At 41.5% G+C, this 20,324-nt stretch overlaps 1 protein-coding gene across 50 annotated transcripts in view; it reads left to right on the forward strand.

The window, feature by feature from the left end:
* The window catches only part of NEB (nebulin), a 165,676-nt gene that overhangs the window by 100,774 nt on the left and 44,578 nt on the right, over positions 1–20,324 (forward strand). For 42 of the 50 annotated variants that reach the window (XM_088661312.1, XM_060279713.2, XM_060279733.2 and 39 more), the window contains 18 exons: positions 1,324–1,521; positions 2,103–2,207; positions 2,893–2,997; positions 4,278–4,385; positions 4,724–4,831; positions 5,250–5,357; positions 6,329–6,433; positions 6,551–6,655; positions 6,897–6,995; positions 8,356–8,466; positions 9,428–9,532; positions 11,142–11,246; positions 12,243–12,347; positions 13,350–13,454; positions 14,775–14,879; positions 16,174–16,278; positions 17,239–17,343; positions 18,652–18,756. In XM_088661312.1, the coding sequence (XP_088517438.1) occupies positions 1,324–1,521; positions 2,103–2,207; positions 2,893–2,997; positions 4,278–4,385; positions 4,724–4,831; positions 5,250–5,357; positions 6,329–6,433; positions 6,551–6,655; positions 6,897–6,995; positions 8,356–8,466; positions 9,428–9,532; positions 11,142–11,246; positions 12,243–12,347; positions 13,350–13,454; positions 14,775–14,879; positions 16,174–16,278; positions 17,239–17,343; positions 18,652–18,756 (1,992 nt within the window). Of the gene's footprint in view, positions 1–1,323; positions 1,522–2,102; positions 2,208–2,892; positions 2,998–4,277; positions 4,386–4,723; positions 4,832–5,249; positions 5,358–6,328; positions 6,434–6,550; positions 6,656–6,896; positions 6,996–8,355; positions 8,467–9,427; positions 9,533–11,141; positions 11,247–12,242; positions 12,348–13,349; positions 13,455–14,774; positions 14,880–16,173; positions 16,279–17,238; positions 17,344–18,651; positions 18,757–19,400; positions 19,506–20,324 lie in introns of all 50 variants that reach the window. The other 8 variants (XM_088661318.1, XM_060279864.2, XM_035131587.3 and 5 more) reach the window with 1 other exon arrangement.

Genomic DNA, 20,324 nt, shown 5'->3' on the forward strand with positions numbered 1-20,324 from the left:
TTTTTTAAGGGAAATTCCCTTATGCTGAATAGGCTTCCTTGCGAGAAAAGGGAAAACTTGGCAGCTATGGATGGGAGTGCAATGGGAGTGCTACAGGATTTAGTGTTCATTGGAACAGAGCACGCTGGGGACTTATGGTGCCCAGAGGAGAACTTATTGGAAGCAATAGACTGCCATAGTGGTCACCCCAACCGCGAGTCATGCATCAGATTCACGAAGACAGCAACTGCTTAGATTTCTGTAGCCTCCTGCAGGTTGCTTCTTGCCTAGGCGTAGTTCAGCAGAAGAACTTCCAACTCTGTCTGACTCTTCTAACTGCTCAAACTGCAACACCATAGTTTTCTGCCCCTCTATTTAGTAATGGGCGACACACCTTCTATGGGCTGGAAAAAGTAATTTCAATTCATTACCTGTACCCATTCAGGGAATGTCAGCTAATCATTGCAGGTACCAGATAATCAGCTTAAGAAAGGGTAATATACCCAGGAGCTATAACAATATGTTCATATAGGTCACCTTCATTCACACAAGTGCATGTAGATCACTAAGGCCAAACTAAATGTACAGGTACATAGAGTTCCATAGTGTGACATCAATGGCAATTTTTCTTCCCACCCCCTGCCTTGCAGTCCATTCCAAGCTCTAAATCTGCTGCTGGCGTTCTCCCAACCCTCCAGAGCAGGTTTTGAAGGCATATGGAGAGCTGCAGGTGGGAGGAGAAATCTATTCTTTTAGTGGTATCTGTTCTAAAAGAAGGCAGGTGCCATTGGATTTCATTATGGGTTGCCTTTTCCCCGTTCTTACGGAAGGAAAAACCTGGGATTCTGAGCAGAAGAATGGCTGGAACCAAAAGGGTCAAGCAGGCACTCCCCTCTGCTGTTTTCCTCCTTAGAGTTATCGTTTCCTGTGATGTCATGCTTGTGCCAGATTGTCACCCTTCGCATGGTTTAATATCTTATTTATATTTCCCCCCGTTATTAGAAGCTTCCCATTACTGTTGTTGTTTAGTCGTTTAGTCGTGTCCGACTCTTCGTGACCCCATGGACCAGAGCACGCCAGGCACTCCTATTATTATTAAAAAATACTGGAAGCTAATATTCTGGTCTACTCAGATACGACTTCATGAATTGTTTGTTAGTTGTTAGCTAACTCCTGGGATTGTAATTTGTTTTAGACTGTTTTTAATATATATATATTTTTAAGTGGTTGTAACCTGCTGTGGGATCTTGGGATGAAGGGTGGGTAAGAAGAAATAATAATTGTAATAATAATAATAATAATAATAATAATAATAATAATAATAATAATTCTATTTTACTCTAGCGCTTATATAGAGAAGTCTATGAAAAGAACAAGGCTAAAATCCATATTGCACCAGACATGGTGGAGATAGTGTCAGCTAAGAGCACTCAGAAGAAAGTCAGTGAAATCGATTATCGCATCCGTCTCCATGAATGGGCCAACATCCCAGATCTTCATGCCAATGCTCTTGCTCGGAAAGTCAACGACCAGCTGAGTGATGTAAGTCTGCAAATGATACCAGGTCTGCCTTTGGAAAAACTATTATATTTGCACATGACAGGAAATGGAGCATTAATGGTGTGAAAAACTACATCTTACAGGCTTACAGGCTGTGTTCATTGCCTCTCGACCGGCGTCAGTCCCCCCCCCCCTTTTGGTGGATGCAGGAGATGCTTGCCTTCAAAGGGACAATTAATTGGGCTTTTAACGGACAGAGAACCTTTTCAGGGTTTCAATCTGGAAGTTTTTGCAGCAAACGTTTTCAGTTTTTCATGCGTCTGCTGTATGTGTGCAGACAGACAGATATTTGAATCAAACTGACCATAATATAAGTCGTATTACTAGGACTAAATAGGAACTGGCTGAAAAGCAGGAATCTGAGAAAACAGTGGGTGGCTGAAGAAAGGAGTACTTAGAAAACTGAACAACATAATGGCAGCCAATGGGAACTAATGCTAACGCTCTAAGCTGGTTTCTGTTAGGTAGCAAAGTTTCGATCATGATTAAATTACTTGATTTGTGTATAATGAATGTTTGCTGTGTAATTCTCACTCTTCTCTATTTTTAATCCAATACCTTAGATTGTGTACAAAGATGACCTCAACTGGCTCAAAGGCATAGGTTGCTTTGTCTGGGACACCCCTGAAATTCTCCATGCCAAACATGCTTATGACCTTCGTGATGATGTGAGTACAACTGATGATAGCAAATTGCTTTGTACTGAAGCTTCCTTCCTGGCTCTCCTTCAAGCTCCTCTTACAGCTCTTTTGGGGGCATTAGTAGGTTGAATCGAAAGCTGTCTGCTTCCTGCTTCATGTATTTTATATTGGACTGCACATTTCTCAGTCAGCCTTGCACACTTTTGCCACTCAGTAAAACATACATAATACAACAGCCTGCTATTTGTTTTTGTTTTAATTTTTTTGCTGTGGTCTTCCTACTAAAAAAGCAGAAGTACCACTGCTTTAACAATAAACCTAATTACCTCCTCTGAATTCAGGTGAGTTAAGAATACACACATCTCTTTTCCCCTCTCTTCAACTTCCTTTGATATTTTTTTTAAAAATTGCTAATTAACTGAAAGCAGAATACAATAGTCAGCTGATAAGGCAAGACTGAAACAATGTGGCAGCCTTATTATTGTTGTTGTTATAATTACTGCTTCTTCTTCTTGGAGTTTTACTTCAGCCTCTTGGGAAGCTGGAGGAGAGGCTCTTATTTTAGGACAGCTGCCAGGTATAGCTGGTATATTTGAGGAGTGGTTGATTGGAGTGCCTTAAGAAAAGCTGCCGAATGGGTGGGACATTTGACAAAGTCTGTGGTGGGAATGAGAAAGAGAAGGTTCAGGTGCTTTCTCTCTCTTTCTCGTAGTTGAAATACAAGTCAAAGGCCAAGAAAATGGAGAGCAACTACACCGTAGTCACCGACACACCTCTCTATGTTCAGAATGTCCAGAGTGGCATGAATCTGAGTGAGGTAAGGCTCTCCATTTCTGTTCACCGCAGCTTCATCGTAATATTTGTTCCTCCCCCTCCCCCATTTCAATTATGCTCTCATTAACAAAAGCAGCAGTGCCTTAGTAAAGCACATCACACCAGCCAACTAGTTAGTAGGCTATGTATCCTGTTCAGAGATAGTTCAGAGATTCAGTCAGCATTCATAGCCATTTCCTCCCTCCCCCCGCCCCTATTCACCAGATCCAGTTTACAGTTGTAAGCAGGTTCCTATTTTATTTGTGGTTTTATTATTTAGTTATTTATTGCATTGATGGCTCACCTTTTTCTCTGAGGGACTCAAAGGTGGTGTACTGGGCTCTCACTTTCCCCCCTTTAATCCTCACAATACCCCTGTGGTTGGATGGTGCCTTCCTCTACTCCAGCATTCAAGTTTTTAATGTGTAATATTTTATTATGGTCTTATACAGGCATCCCCAAACTTCAGCCCTCCAGATGTTTTGGACTACAATTCCCATCATCCCTGACCACTGGTCCTGTTAGCTAGGGATCATGGGAGTTGTAGGCCAAAACATCTGGAGGGCCGCAGTTTGGGGGTGCCTGGTCTTATATATGCTGGAAGCTGCCCAGAGTGGCTGGGGCAACCCACCCAGTCAGATGGGCAGGGTACAAATTACTGTTACTGTTACTACTGGGGCTACCTTTGAAGGTGACCCGGAGGCTACCCTGGGGCTACCTTTGAAGGTGACTGGGAGCGGCCGCCGAGATCACATAACACCAGTCCTGAAAGACCTACATTGGCCCCCCTGCACATTTCCGAGCACAATTCAAAGTGTTGGTGCTGACCTTTAAAGCCCTAAACGGCCTCGGTCCAGTATACCTGAAGGAGCGTCTCCACCCCCATTGTTCTACCCGGACACTGAGGTCCAGCGCCGAGGGCCTTCTGGCGGTTCCCTCACTGCAAGAAGCCAAGTTACAGGGAACCAGGCAGAGGGCCTTCTCGGTAGTAGCACCCACCCTGTGGAACGCCCTCCCACCAGAGGTCGAAGAGAACAACAATTACCAGACCTTTAGAAGGCATCTTAAGGCAGCCCTGTTTAGGGAAGCTTTTAATGTTTGATGGATTTCTGTATTTTAATGCTTTGTTGGAAGCTGGGGTATAAATAATATATTATTATTATTACTACTAATACTACTACTACTGGTACTTTGCCTTCTCCCGATGTATGCCCAGCCCATATTCAGCGCATAAGCTTTTGCTGTATCACTCAGCATCAGTTTTACATTTTCTATGTTCCTTAGGCCGTTTACCGTCATGACTATGTGCACAATGTCAAAGGGAAATACACTTCAACAGATAAGACGGTGGATTTGGAGCGGGCAACTCATGCTTACAGGATACAGAATGAAGTAAGTGCTGGGGCTGGAGCTACCCCCAGATTTTTGCTGCTTTGTGGGTGGGGTTCAAGTGCATACTCAAAACTTCAAGTTGAGCAATTATTGGTGCTATTGTGCAACAAATCCATTACAACATCCACAACCACCACCCAAGACCTTTTGTGGAAAGGAAAGCAACAGGAAGTATGGGATAGCGCACCACTTGACACAATATCATATAACCACCCCCAAGCAAATGAGCATGAATGATCAATACCTAATTGTGAGGGAATGTATTCACAGTGTTGCACTTCATCGCAAAATCAGCATTTAAACATTGTCATGAATTTTCTTTTTTCTTTTTTTGGCAGGGTCTCTACCGAAAAGCTGGCTGGCATGCACTTCCCACTGGATACAAACTCCCACCAGATACCCCTGGTTTCAAGCATGCTAAACATGCCCAATACCTTGGCAGTTATGTGAGTGGTGGATTATTTTTTAACTCATGCTACTATTCCAAATAAATATAGTTGCATAAATAAATAGATACTTGTTCAGTTACAAAAATTGTGGTTGCAATATTATACTTATTGAAAACATGACCATATAAATTTTATATTACTTTATAGAAATGGGAAAATGCAAAAAAAAACCATAGGATCTTGGGGGTGTTAATAAGGCAAGAAAGGGAATGGGGAGGTATCAGGAAATGGGCAATAGGGCTTAACTACAATCCTAGATACCTTAAAAGGTATGTATGTATGTATGTATGTATGTATGTATGTATGTATGTATTCATGTTCTGCTAAATGGTATGACTTCATTTTTAGGTTCTATTATAAACAGCTATTGTGTCTAAAATACATACCTTTCTGAAATTTTGTTGTATGATTTCAGCTGAAATACAAGGAAGTCTATGAACACATCAAGGATAAAGGTTACAATTTTGGACCCAAAGCTGTTCCATTTGTAAACATAAGGAAAGTCAACAAAATTCTCAATGAGGTAATGCGAATAGTATTCAAGGAAACTGGTACTTGATTATGCAAAAATAAATAAATAAGATCATTGTTGGAATCTTATGCAACTCATTATAAAACCGTGGTATGATTTTGTCATACACCCAGGACCCTATGTTCTGTAAAATGTCTTCATAAGCATGTAGGTTTTTTATAGTTAATGACTTAAATGTAAATATAGTTTGAACGATGACTCTCCCCTAATTATAAATGTTTGTTATTGGGGTATGTAATGAAAAGGGCACGCTTACACAGATCCCGTGAGGTCAAGTGTGAAACACTCTTTGGTTCCTTCTTCATGGGCAATGCTGCTACAACTTTCCTGATTCACTACCTGGGTCTGGGTGGAAAGAGATACAGACTTATGGTAGTTGTATTCTCCCTTCTGAGGTCAGTATATTTCCAGGCTCCTGCCTTGTTACAGGTGGTCAGTGTCCAATTCTCATTGAAATCTTAGAACTTGGCCAAACTAGCCAAGCAATGTGAACAGCGAAGATCCTATAACTAGGCAAAAACTTAACCAATTTGCACCAGAGTGCAAATTAAAGGAGCATACTTATCAGTAAAAGAAATAAGAAGTTGTTTTGCAAGAAAGAAAACAAACGTTCACCGTCGAGGGTAGACTTTGCAGCACAATCCTACACATGTCTGCTCAGAAGTAAGTCCTACTGAGTTCAATGGGGCTTACTCCCAAGAAATTCCTGTTGCAGTTCAAACCTCCTTTGCACTGGGGGATTGGATTGGGCTGAGATATCCCTCTACTCAGTTCTGCCGGCCTCCATTCATGGAGTGGTGGTGCAGAGCAGCATGTTCTGCCTACTGAATGGGCAGGTGAGCAGAAGTACTGCCTGCAGGATTCCCAACAGTGGTAGGCAGGCCATGGAATTCTAGATCAGGATGTATTTTTTTTTATTGGTTTCAGTACCATGTGCAAGAACTCCTTCTCTTTTGTTACAGAGGCTCTATAGGGAAGTATATCACAAAAACAAGGATAAGATTCACACCACGCCCGACACACCTGAAATTCGCCAAGTGAAAACGAACCAGGAATCCATCAGTGATGTATGACTCTCTTATACATTTAAAAATAAATAAACAGATAAATTCCAGTAATGTTTGATGTGATGAAAAAAAAATCACCCTAATTCTCCATCCGCCCCCTTTGTTTTTGTATCTCAGCTGATCTACAAGACTGACTTCTTCAAGATGCAGGGGCACATGATTTCCTTGCCATATACTCCGGAGACGATACATAACCGTTACGTTGGAGAGATTACAAGTGATGTAAGCTTTTGGACTTAGTAGCATTAGTGGCTCAATTCCTACTCTTTATTTAGTCCGTCCCCCCCCCCCCCCCGTGTGTATCTCATGCACACATTCTATATTCTTTATCATCTTTTCTTTGCCATCTTTTAAAACTATTTAGTTATTGCATAATTATTCAAAACACTATGATTATAACACAGAATATGGTGGTTTATTTATGTAATAGATATGATATTGCATCCTTATTGTTGTTTGGCAGGTTAAATATAAAACTGATCTGCAGTGGCTGAGAGGCCTGGGCTGCTTCCTCTATGATACTCCTGATATGGTCCGTGCTCGGCATTTGCGCAAGCTCTGGGTATGTTTCTTTTTCCATGACCATCTCTGTTGGATGACTCCTTGATTTTTTGCTGACAAACAATCAAGAGGTGAAACACTGCAATTTTCAAGTGTTTCTTTTTGTTGTTTGTTTGATTTAGTAAGTGATACCTTTTTATATTTAAAAGTGAGGTTCTTTCCCACTATAAACTGTGAACTGTACTATGTTGGGCATGAGATCAGACTAGGGAATGCCATCCAAATTTTATGTGTGGTCATTAGATATGCTGTGGACATTGTTCTTGGAAATGAAGCCCTATCCTTGGTTCGATGTGTTGGGTCACTTTATCCCACAGCAGTCCTTTGTCATAAAGTTCATTAGTAGCTAAAAGTGCCACCCCATCACTGACGCTGTTCACACATCACGGTAAGACATAAACACTTTGCTGTGCTTTGCTCCACAATTCCTGGCTTCCTGTTACATCCAAATCAGGGTTCATGGTTTGTTTTGTTCCCAAGAAACCATGGTCTCTAGCCAAGGCTTGTTCTTGGCTTACTGATTGTGCTTTTTTGGAACAAAACAAAACAATGATCTCTGGAATTATGGTTTGTTATCTCCTAGCACAAGCCAGGAGGAGTGAGCAAGAGCAAAGGCGGCTTGATTTGGGTTGTGCATAGTAAGCAGGCTTGCCATGGTGTCTGAACATGGACAGTGTCCTTTGCAAGTAGCAAGTGTGTGCAATCAGTGAACCCAACACCTGCAAACTACATGTGACTTGCGCCCATTCCTGTGTTGGTTTCTGCTAGTACAGCTGGACTAACAGAACCAGTGTGTGTGCCAAATCATGAGCTACAGTTTCAAATGTGTGTGCTGATTAGTATTCTCTTCCATAGCACACCTCCCCCACTTCCTTCCCGTTTATAGCTATAGAGTCACTTTGAGAAGCAGATGTATCAGAGGCAGATTTAGGGGAGAGCTATCAGTATGGTAGCATGGGGTGCCACAGCTATTATGTAGAATGGAAGGTGAGAAGTAGGGGCATGTGAAATTTGGGCATCCCACAGGGTGCCACTGAAATTTGAGGCCCCAAGGTTTGCTACTAGATGTATGGGTGCATATTTTAAGATACTGTTGCTCTGTGTAGTGACTTGGCTCTAATGTTTTCTACAGAAGCCACCCTAATGTGTTTGAATGGATGTTACGTTATGGCCCACTTACAAAGCAACTAAAGTGATGTTTTATGTTGTGCTGCTAACCTGTACTTTGCAAAGATTCTTGTGGAGTTATAGCAAGGGGCTGTGACTTCATTAGTCTTCTTTGTTAGGATTCAATTCAAAGTTTTATTGTTGAGCTGATGGAGACTGCACATTCTTTTGATGCAAGCACATTTCTTTTTCAGTCTAATTACGTCTACACTGAAGCTGCAAAGAAGTCACAAGATAAATATCGTGTGGTTCTGGACACTCCAGTGTACAGGACCGTTCAGGAGCTGAAGACCCATTTGAGTGATGTAAGTTTGGTGTTCTTTAACCCTTCTGCACTGAAACGTTTTAAAGTGGATTTAAAGGGATGCTTGGATCATTTTAAGTGTGCTTCTACGGCACCTGCTCTAAAGTAGACTTGCAGATGAAGAGAAGCGTGATGGAGGTTCTTTGCCAAGAGACCACGGTTAAGGTTCATGCTATGCAGAATATTTAGGCTGAACTAGTTTTACAGCCAGCAGCAGCATATAGAATCATAGGATCGTAGAACTGCAAAGTTGGAAGTAATCACGAGGACCATCTAGTCCACCCCCTACAATGCAGGAATCTTTCACTCAACATGGGGCTCAAACCCACAACCCTGAGAGTAAGAGTCTCATGCTTTACTGACTGAGCTGTGTGAGGTGGAGGGTGTGTGTGTGGAGCTGCAAGCACCCACTAGCAGTGCTGCCACTTGCTGGGATGGGAATAGGGCAGTGAGAAGCAGCAGTGATGTCAAGGGAGCTCCAAGTTAATAATGTAAGAACATAAGAAGAACCTGCTGGATCAGGCCAATGGCTCATCAAGACTAGCATCCTGTTCTCACAGTGGCCAACTAGGTACCTGTGGGGAACCCGCACAAGAACACCAAGCTATCGAAACAATATCTTGTATACAGCACTTTATAGACTTTTCAAATAGCTGTCATAAAGCACTTGTGGAGGGTGAAAGTCTTCTAATCCCACTGGGTGATATTCAACTCGGATACACTCAGAGTTGAACCACAGAAAGTAATGGATGTGGCTATGTTAGATCCAGAAATTGCAATGGTCTGCTTTCACAGTAAAATTGACAATGGGGTGTGATAAGCTTATGCTGGTTCAGGTAGCGGTAAGGACAGAGTCTGTCAGTCAACCATATCAAGACTTCATTCAGCTCACTGTCAGCTTATTAACACTTCTGCTGTAAGGTTGGCTACGGAAGACGAAAGTGCGTTGTTTCTCTTTCTAGCTTGTGTACAGAGCCGCAGGCAAGGAGCAAAAGACCAAGTACACATCTATCCTCGATACACCAGATATCAACAGAGCCAAGAGAGGGCAAAAACTACAGAGTAAGGTAAGAACCATTACTGAACAGAAATGAAGCTGGATAGCACATGCAGAATTCTCATTCAATTATGCACAACCCTTTCTAAATATTTTCTGGGGCGTCTGATACAAAGCAATCTGCACTTGCACATTCATTATGCAAGCTGTCTTTGTGATAGCACCATATCCTTAACAAATGTTTCCACCCAAATTAGTAAATATTGATAGGTAATCAATATGTGCATAAACCTCCATTGCACCGGGGGTGGGGGGTGGGGAATGGACGAATTTGTCAGCTTTGGTTTCTGTCTGTTTCTCATATTTTCAAGCTTAAGTCCATTTCTCTTGACACATATGTATTTGCAATGTTGAGCCTGGGTTTAAATAACATGCGGAGCCAAACTGTGTCTTGGCTTACAGCAGCCACAGGAACAGAAGAGGAGCAATGCAATTGCAGTCTCCTCTCTGGGAACCTGCATGCCTATGTGTGTTGAGCTAAGCCATGGTTTGGTTTAGTGCTGGGTGTGAATTGGCCCAATATTTGGTAGGAAAACTCCATTGCAGAATCCAGGGAAGTGCTGCTTTCAAAGGATAGCTGTCTTTGGCTTTGTGTAGAGAGATTTAGTTAATTTCACTTAAAAATACTAACTGAACTGAATTTCTCCCCCAACACTAACTGTAATATTATTGAAACCACAACAAAACATAACTCTGGCAGGGTTCTCCAATCTTCTTCTAACGTTGTCAAAATAATAAGGCAGCGGTGGCCAAACTTGGCCCTCCAGCTGTTTTGGGACTACAACTCCCATCATCCCTAGCTAACAGGACCAGTGGCCAGGGATGATGGGAAATGTAGTCCCAAAACAGCTGGAGGGCCGCTCTTCATTTCCAATATGGAATGAAGAACTTGCCAGATCTTGTATGGTCTCCTACTGGAGCTTATGCCATGTGACTGCAGCACCAACTACCGCTGTTGAATCTGTTCAGCACATCAAAATGGATATATTCAGAGCTCTTCCTCCTCCCATCAATATGTGCTTTGAAACTGTGTGGATACAATTACAAATCATTTCCTGTCCTTTGTCATAGCCTAGATTGTTTCCTGTGCTTTGTAATTGTCCCCATTACCTAGTAGATTATTCAGGGTGTCTGCCACCTCCAGGAATGTTATTTGTCTTAGTTGGGAAAGAGATAAAAATACTGTTATACAATGCAGCGAGGATGGTGGGTACAGAAGCATCAAGGGTGAAGGGCTGGGAAACCAACTTTTAAATTCATATTAAATTTGAATTAAACGGATGTTAAAATTTTGAAAATCAATAAAAATTAATTAGCAAAAAATAAAGTTGGAGGGGCCGTGGCTCAGTGATAGAGCACATTTTTTGCGTGCAGAAGCTCTCGGGTCCGCTCGTCAGCATCGTTCATTAAATGGTCTAAAGATAACAGGGCAATAAAGAATTTATTCTTGAGACCTCAGAGAGGTGCTGCCAGTCAGAATGGATATACTGAATCAAGAAGAAAAGCACACTGATTCAGTTTGCAAAAAGCAGTGAGTGAAGGACTGAATCACTTATATCCAAGGCCTCTTGTGTGTATGGAACATAATTTGACAATTTATGGTTCTTCCCTTTCTCCAGTACTTGTACACTGAACTTGCAACCAAGGAAAGACCCCATCACCATGCTGGGGATAAGACAGTGGCCTTGAAACTTGCTAAGCATGTGAAGGACTTCGTCAGTGAGGTAAGACTGAGCACCTTTCCTACTCTTCTTTTTATTACTATGGCAAACAGACTGCACACTTCAGACCATTAAAGTCTAGGCAATGAGTTTGGCAAACACATTCAATGCAGTATATCAAAACCGATTTTCAGGATCTTTGTTAAATATGCTACTCATGCGTGTTAAGCCACAATCTAGCTTTGTTTTTATTCGTTTCCTTCTTGCCTGTTTAATTATCAGTTTCTTCTATACTGTTCCTTTCCTGGGGTGGCGTTTAAGTGAGAGGCTATCTGGCATATGTAATTGGATTCAGTGGCGGAGCAAGCTGATTGGGCGCTTGGGGCAGCGTGTGTGCCCTGTGCCCAGGGGTGGGGCCAGCCGGACAGGGTGCTCCATGGGGCCTCCGAGGAGTCTGCCTGCCTCATCCCACTCAGCTGCCCTACAGCTGAGGGGGAGGCAATGGGCGGACCGTTTGGGGCAGTGTGGAACCTGCAGGCGCTCAAGCCACCGTATCACTCCCAGAAGAGACATGTGGTGAGTGCTGCCCGGCATTTTGTCACCCCCCCTCAGTGGTGACACCTGGGGCGGACTGTCCCCACTCCACCCCCCTTCCTCTGCCCCTGATTGGGCAGTTCCCATCATTCTTGACTGCTAGCCATGCTGTCTGGGGCTGGTGAGAGCTGTAGCCCCAAACAACTGGATGGCACCTCATTGGAGAAGGCTGAATTAGGCAAGCATCACAGAGGAGGGAAGGGCACACATGGAAATGGCAGGGAGATTTGTCTGCAGATTAGGGCGCCGTGCTTTGCAATTTGCCAGAGAATATACCAGCAGCAAGCCTCTAGCTGACTTTAATGGAAGGAAAAACAAATCGTCAGCATGATGAAGAAAATTTACTTTAGTTAACTCCTCCATCAGAGTGTCTTTTTAAGTGCCCAGTTGCATGCAGTTAATGCTGTATCGCACGAGCACCTTGGTGTTCTTATTTTTTTCTTCCATTCCCTCTGCTTAATTTAGAAAAAATACAAATCCCAATATGAGAAGCTGAAGCACAAGTATGTAAGTGTCGCTGACACACCAATCCTGATTAGAGCTAAGAAGGCCTACTTGAATGCCAGTGATGTAAGTATCTGATGAAAATGGGATGGTTTGGTTTTTTGATGTGGTCTAAATCCGAATGTAGAGTAATGTTCAGGCAAGTTCTGTGAACTGAACCTGAAACCAGTGGGAATTCTTCCAAATCATTTACTTATTTGGATTATTCTCTAGCTCTGTATGGCTTATATACTCATGGTGCATTTTTTTAAAAAATATGGGCGTTCTGACATTCATATGGAGTCTATTTCTCAATGCCTGTGAAATCTTATATACCAGCATAAAACAAATAATACATAAAAAGTCTATATAAATCTGTTTTGACACAAGATTGTTGGGGTAAAAATCAACATCAGACTATTTTGTTCAGTCCTCCTCTCCTCTTCCTGGGCACTAGGCTGTGGGTTCTCTCGATGCTCCAAGGCAGATTTAGGAGAGGTGGGGGTCATGCAAGAGGAGGGGGAAAGCCCCACTGAACTGGTGTGAGTCCTTGCACTAGGTTAGTTGAGTCTGGCTTCTTGGGTTTTAGCCAGCTAAAACATACTCAGAATAGACTCACTAAAACCAATGGACTTTAGTCATGTTCGCTGGTTTCAGTGGGTCTGCTCTGAGCATGTTTCAGCTGGATGCAACCCTTTCTGTCCACATGGATACTTTTGAGTACGATTGTGTTGGCAGCAGAGAAAGAATGAAGAAATTGGGGAGGGTGGAAGTTAGATAACATGGTTTCTTGAACTGGACTCTTGTCTTGAAATAGATAGGAGAAAATGCAAAACTCTGGTTATAATCGAAAGTTAAATAAATGAAAGCTATATTTAAATGGGGAGTAGGATTTACATTTACATTTACAAGGAGCACCATGGAGTAAGCTAGGATTGCTTGGCTGTTTATAATATCCATAAAGTGGACGTGATGGTCTGCTTTTTTTCCACCTGTCTATTACAACCTCTGAGGAAAATGTGAAAATAATGTTTGCTGCATTTTTAAACTGATGCCTTCCTCCTTATTTTTTTGTTTTGTTTTTATCAGTTGCGCTACAAAGAGACATTTGAGAAAGCAAAGGGTAAATACCACACAGTGAAAGATGCCTTGGATATTGTGTATCACCGCAAGGTCACTGACGATATCAGCAAAGTATGTATATTGGATATATATGCATATTCCTGAGTAATATGCTGCTTTTGATAACTGTAAAATACAATAGATGTACAGTGGTCCCTCGACTTATGAACTTAATTCGTTCCGAATACACATTCGTAGGTTGAAAAGTTCGTAAGTCGAAAAGCAGTTTCCCATAGGGAAAAAAATATTCGGAAAAATCCGTAAGTCGAGGAAACCGCATTTAAAACCGCCAACGGTTTTCCGTTCGGATGTTGAAAAATTTGTAAGCGTGTGGCCATTTTCCAAGTTCGTAAGTCGAAAACTTTGGATGTCGAGTAATTCGTAAGTCGAGGGGCCACTGTACCTTATTTACATATACTATGGGGCACTGCTTATTCTCTCTCTCCACTACTTCAGACTCAGAGCCAGTGTGGTGTAGTGGTTAAGAGCGGTAGACTTGTAATCTGGGGAACCGGGTTCGCGTCTCCGCTCCTCCACATGCAGCTGCTGGGTGACCTTGGGCTAGTCACACTTCTCTGAAGTCTCTCAGCCTCACTCACCTTACAGAGTGTTTGTTGTGGGGGAGGAAGGGAAAGGAGAATGTTAGCCGCTTTGAGACTCCTTTGGGTAGTGATAAAGTGGAATATCAGATCCAAACTCTTCTTCTTCTTCTTCTTCTTCTTCTTCTTCTTCTTCTTCTTCTTCTTCTTCTTCTTCTTCTTCTTCTTCTTCTTCTTCTTCTTTACCTCCCCTTTTCCTATATAATGTAAGTACCCCTGGTTATGCCTCTGGTGGATGTGATTCCTTTCAGAGAGAAAGCAGGGATGACCTCAGGTCCAACCCCTGTTCTATAAGACCTTCTAGTCTACTTGACACCTGGTCCTCCTAACACAAAGCCTCAGCTAATTCTGGCCCACTCTGCCTCTTTTTATGTTTTGTAGCATTTGTTTCCCTTATACTTTGTGCTTTGGCCCCATTCTCCACCTGAGCTTCTGTCATACTGCCACCTCTTCTGACTGTTTCACCATGTGCTATATGGACTGGCCAGAAATTCCTACATGCATTAAGCTCTGTTGTCTATATAAAATGGTGTAGCTGTGCCAGGACATTCTGTCTTCAAACCTAAATCCACTTATTGGGAAGCAAGTCCCACTGAATTTTAGAAAGCAAGTCCCATGGCCTCCTTGAAGCTCATTTAGGAGAAGGGCAGGATAGAAGTTTAACAGATAAATAACACAATGGGAGTTGCTTCTCTTAGTACGCGTGTATAGGATTGCACCATCACTGTTGTCAACCTTGTAACATCAGGTGATTAGTGTGTTGCTTATTTTAAAAATAAATGTTTTTTGGTAGGTGAAATACAAAGAAAACTACATGAGTCAATTAGGAATCTGGAGATCTATCCCAGATCGACCAGACCATTTCCACCACCGTGCCGTCACCGATGCAGTCAGTGATGTGAGTGTGGATCAACTTTGACACTTGGGTATTGCATGCTGACAGCCTTCCAAAGCAATAGGCTGCAATGTGTTACTTGAGGGGAGCAAAATGCGTTGAGAAAAGTGATTAATAGTTTTCTGCTTCAGCTGACATTTCCCTGCCTCCCTTTTGGGTACAGGTAGGTAGCCGTGTTGGTCTGGATCGAAGTAAAATAAAAAAAATTCCTTCAGTAGCACCTTAAAGACCAACTAAGTTTTTATTTTGGTATGAGCTTTCGTGTGCATGCACACTTCTTCAGATACCCTTTTGTCCCTTTTGGGGACAAGCTCTCCTGGATAGTTGAACTGGATTCTGAATTTAAACTTCACTTCTACCAACAATAGCTAAGCCACATAATGAGGAGCAGCTAACAGCAATTCAGTTTTCCTTGTTTAAAAGCAGATAGGTTGAAAGGAGGATTGGGTGGGAATCTAGCGATTTGCTCAAGCAGAAGGCATATTTCACTTGCACAAAGAGAAGTTCTGCTCCCTCCCTTGTCCATATTCAGCTACTAACTCTTAGATGTAGCTTTTCTTTTTCTATGGGAGGTGTGAGCAGCTGATACAGAAATAAGCATGAAAGCCCCATGGTCTTTCTTGGTGTTTTTTTTTTTTTGGGGGGGGTCTTTATGTTGTTGTTATAGCTTTTAAAGGCCATTGTTCTGCAAAATGCAAATATTTAAAAACTGATCTAGCCTTACATTGATCTAGCTGAGAATACCCATTGATACCTATGGCCATGATGGTTGAAACAACAACAATAAACACTGCCCATTTATACTATCATCCCCTCCCCCAATTTAATTTGTAGGGAATTTAATTCAGTCAAATCTATTGCTATTGACAGAAATGCCCACATTTGGAATCAATTAGAAACAGCACATACTCTACCGTGTTTCTCATATTATAAGACATGTCTTATATTTATTTTTTCCTCAAAAAAACACACTATGGCTTATTTTCAAGGGATGTCTTATTTTTTCCTCCTCCTCCTGCCGCAGCCGGCATTGCTACTGCGCCTATCACTATGTCTTATTTTCGGGGTATGGCTTATATTCCTTGAATGCTTAAAAATCCTGCTATGGCTTATTTTATGGGTATGTCTTAAAATATGAGAAACAGGGTACTATAACACACAGTCTGTATACTTAGATCATTACGATCCTAAATATACACATGATCCCATGCCTGAGATTTTTCTAGTAAATAACATTTTTTGTGCTCTCCTGTAATTGTCTCATGTTGTGGTAAACATTGTTATTTTGCTTTTACAGTTTAAATATAAGGAAGATTTAACGTGGCTCAGAGGCATTGGCTGTTATGCATGGGATACTCCCGATCTTCTTCTTGCAGGAAAGAATAAGACGTTGTACAGTCCGGTATGTGTGGTTCTATATTGCCTGGTAGCTTAAAGAGGGTGATTTCTCTCTGTCTTTTCTCCAACTTGCTCCGCACACATACATTCAATTTTGTATTTATTTGAGGTGAGGCACTGCATGTAGGGATGGATGCATGCAAATACAGACAAGAAGTTTGAGATCATGTTTATAAAGCAGTTCTTCACCCAAGCACTGCTCTGCTCAGAACAAACAAGATTAGTCATTTGTTTTAACTCTCCACAGCCAACCTAAGCACACACAGCTTGACTGAACTGCCCAATAACTGCAAAGGTGAAAAATCATTGGTATGATAACATATAGGGTATTAAGTGCCCAGCTTTGTGGGAATATCTACTCAGGCTCCACTGAAACGAAGGGCAACAGTGCAAGATCACACATTACTTTAAGTATATGTATATACTTCAAGTATATACATAACAAGATACGATTGCTGGCACCTCGTTTTTTTAAAAAAAGCACCGTGAAAAGCCCACTGTGCCATCTATTTTTGGAGGTGCTATTTACACATCAGCATATCCTTTTATAAATAAGGGATGGTGTCATTTCCCTGGTGCCTGAGTCTATCCTCTACTAAGTCTGAACTGTTCTCTGCTGCAATCCTATGCTTTCCTACCTAGGAGTGATCTCCACTGAATATTAGTTCTGAGCAAATCTGTATAAGATTGTACTGTTTATGTAATTACCAACATAATGAGCTTTAGCAGGTTTTTGGAACACTGTATCATATTCCAGTTTTGCAGTGCCATGCAGACCGGCGCTGTCAGATAAACAAATGCAGTTACAGCAACAAATCAGTAAATCTCACACTTACTGACATGATAATTACATGAAGTAATTGCAATATTTCTTTCACGCCTTTACACCTGATTGATTTTTTAATGTATGCTTTTGGTGTTTAGTTTTTTTTAAATAAAAAATTTGTCTTTTATGCCCTTCTAGTGTAAATACAAGGAGTCATTTGAGAAGATAAAGTCCAAGTTCAAGTATGTTGCTGATAGTCCAATTAATAGGCATTTTAAGTATGCTACTCAGCTGGTGAATGAGGTAAGTAGAACTACAGGCTTCTGCATTACAATTCCATTTAAATTTGTTAGACAAAGTAAGTAAGAAAGAGAATCTAGGACTGCAAATTCCATTACATGGGATATATTTCTGAGTAAACAGCCCAGAAGGCTACTTTATATTTCTCCATGGTGGTGCATAGGACTTGATTTTTCCTCTTCTTGGAACTATAGATTTTCATGTCATGTTTTCAGATTTCCAAGTCCTGTGCAGCAGGAGGAGAAGTCACTGAAAATGTTTCCCCTCCCTGTTCTTTTACACCAATTGAATTCTACCCAGTGTGTTAAGTATGACTAAGTCTGTGCTAGATTGTGGGGATGAAGGTGGCGCTGTGGTCTAAACCACTGAGCCTCTTGGGCTTGCCGATTGGAAGGTTGGCAGTTCAAATCCCCGCGATGGAGTGAGCTCCCTTTGCTCTGTCCCAGCTCCTGCCAACCTAGCAGTTCGAAAGCACGCCAGTGCAAGTAGATAAATAGGTACTGCTGTGGCAGGAAGGTAAACAGCGTTTCTGTGCACTCTGGCTTTAGTCATTGTGTCTCGTTGCACCAGAAGCGGTTTAGTCATGCTGGCCATACGACCCGGAAAGCTGGACAAACGCTCTCAGCCTGAAAGTGAGATGAACGCCGCAACCCCATAGTCACTTTTGACTGGACTTAACTGTCCAGGGGTCCTTTACCTTTACCTTTTACCTAGATTGTGGTCTTTACACATAGTGCTCTTTTTTTCTTTACACATTTTTATTGTGTTTTTTAAAATACAAATACAAGAACAAGAACCATTTAAAACTTATCCAACAGTACATCTTAATGGTGTTTGTTCTATCCATTGACTTTAGACATAAAATTACATAGCACTATTTCAGAATGATAAATAGTAGCTATGTCCCAATCTACACTATATGCAGAACTATGTATTATAGCATGTGCACATATTTTATACTAAATTTATGCAAGTAATAAATGCATAGAGTTAGAACTATAACTAAATGGAGGGTGGAGGTGCAGGATTTACAGGGCTGATATCTTTTAGTGTTGTACATTTAAGGCTGCAACCCTTTACGCGATTACTTAGGAGTAAGACCCACCAGCAAGTTTTACATTTCAGTAATACTTGAACTGTATAAGCTATTGCAGGTCTGTGTTTTCCATTGCCTATATCCGTTCTCCTTTTTATTGTGTTACTCTTTAAGTGGGTGGATTTGTTTAATGGGTAGCTGATGGGTTTTTGAATTGATCTCAATGTATCTTTGTGCCTCCACTTTTTTACTTTGCTACTGTTCGATGTGAACAGAAATTGTACAAATCTGATTATGAGAAGAAGAAGGATAAGTATTCCCTTGTGGTGGATGACCCTAGAACCTTGCTGGCCAAATTGGGAGGCGAACTAAGCAGTCAGGTACTGTGACAGAGCTGGCCAGAACATCCAGAATCTGGCTATTGTCACTCTTGGATGACCACTTCTTTACCTGCCTGAAATGCCTGCAGTCAATGATGTCATAGGTTTTGCCTATGATATTGACAAAGGTTTCCCCTCTGTTTGTATCTGGAACTATCTATACTTTGCCACCCAAAACAGCACAACAGCGTTTTGAGTGAGCCTGTCTGTACTTTGCCACCCAAAACAGCATAGCAGCTTTTTGAGTGAGCCTATTCATACTTTGTGATCTCATAAACTATGCACCAATGTACTGTCAAAATCACTCTACCAAATGTCAGTCGAGTTGCAAAGATAACCTAAGAAATGAATGAACTCTGCGCCATTTAGCTCAAAGGCAAAAATGTGCTACAAGGAAAATGGCGTGGAAACTAGATTATTGCATAATGATGGCATTGTAATACTCTCGTTTTTCCATTTTTAAAATTCAGTTCTGTGTCTGTTGATTCTGCTGCCCTTGGTGAATGCTGTTCATTGGTGCAGTTCTGAGAATACATAAGTATCCCAAAGGCCTAAATCTCATTGTTCTGGGATCTAGAGCTTTTTTTGGTAGTTCTTTGTCTTCATAAGTCTTTTTTGTGCTTCGTTGCTGTTTGCATGCACAGAAAAAATATAAGGCTAGTGCCAAGTTGTTCCTGCAACATGGATGTAATGAAATTCTGCGACCAGATATGCTGACAGCATTGTACAACACAATTCAGGAGAGCCAGGTAAGTGTGCATAGGATTGTAGGCTTCTTGTTACAAAATTGGACTTAAGTTACCTTGTGGATCCATGAAAAGCTCCAATACCAGGTGCATTAGATAGTATTCAAACTCCAGAGGTTGGGATTCACAATCAAATTAATATGCAAGTATTTGGACATGAAATGGTAAAGTTCAGTTGAGCAGGAGACCCTCTTTGTCTGCAGCAAAATAAGTAAAGATTAGGGTGCCAGGCTGTTCTTAAGCACATTCACTTAAAAGTAACTTGCATTGAAATCAATGAAATTTATTTGCATGGAGGTATGATTAGGTTTGGAATGCCAGCCACCTTCAAGCAAAATGCACCAGCTTTACTATGCCACAGACTGGGTTCTCTGTATCCAACCTATACAAATGTCTTCTTACTTATGGTACTGATCACCAAGCCCTGCTTAGCGCATTCTTGCCATTATTTTGTATGTGTTGCCATTCCTTGTCCATGCATTTCTTCCCCCTCTTTTATGCATGCTCTGTGTTGCCTTGCATGCTTTGTATTTGCATGCGGTGAAAATGAAGCAACATTTTAAAAGTTGCTCCTTTTTTTGCATTGTTCTTAGACAACTGCTAAGGCTTCCCGATTTTTTTTATAAGCTAGAAACCAAGATTTCCAGCTGCACAGAACGTTCTGCAGTTCTCCATTTCCCCATGAATACATTTCATTACTTCGTATATTTTAAGTCATCAGCATAATCAACAGTAACACATTTCAAAGCCTCCCCACCCCCACGCTACAATTGAAATGCTGATCGGGTGCATGGTCAACCAAAGCTATATTACTGTTGTATG

This window comes from Zootoca vivipara, chromosome 1, assembly GCF_965207765.1.
Source record: "Zootoca vivipara chromosome 1, rZooViv2.hap1.1, whole genome shotgun sequence".
NCBI classification, from domain to species: domain Eukaryota; kingdom Metazoa; phylum Chordata; class Lepidosauria; order Squamata; family Lacertidae; genus Zootoca; species Zootoca vivipara.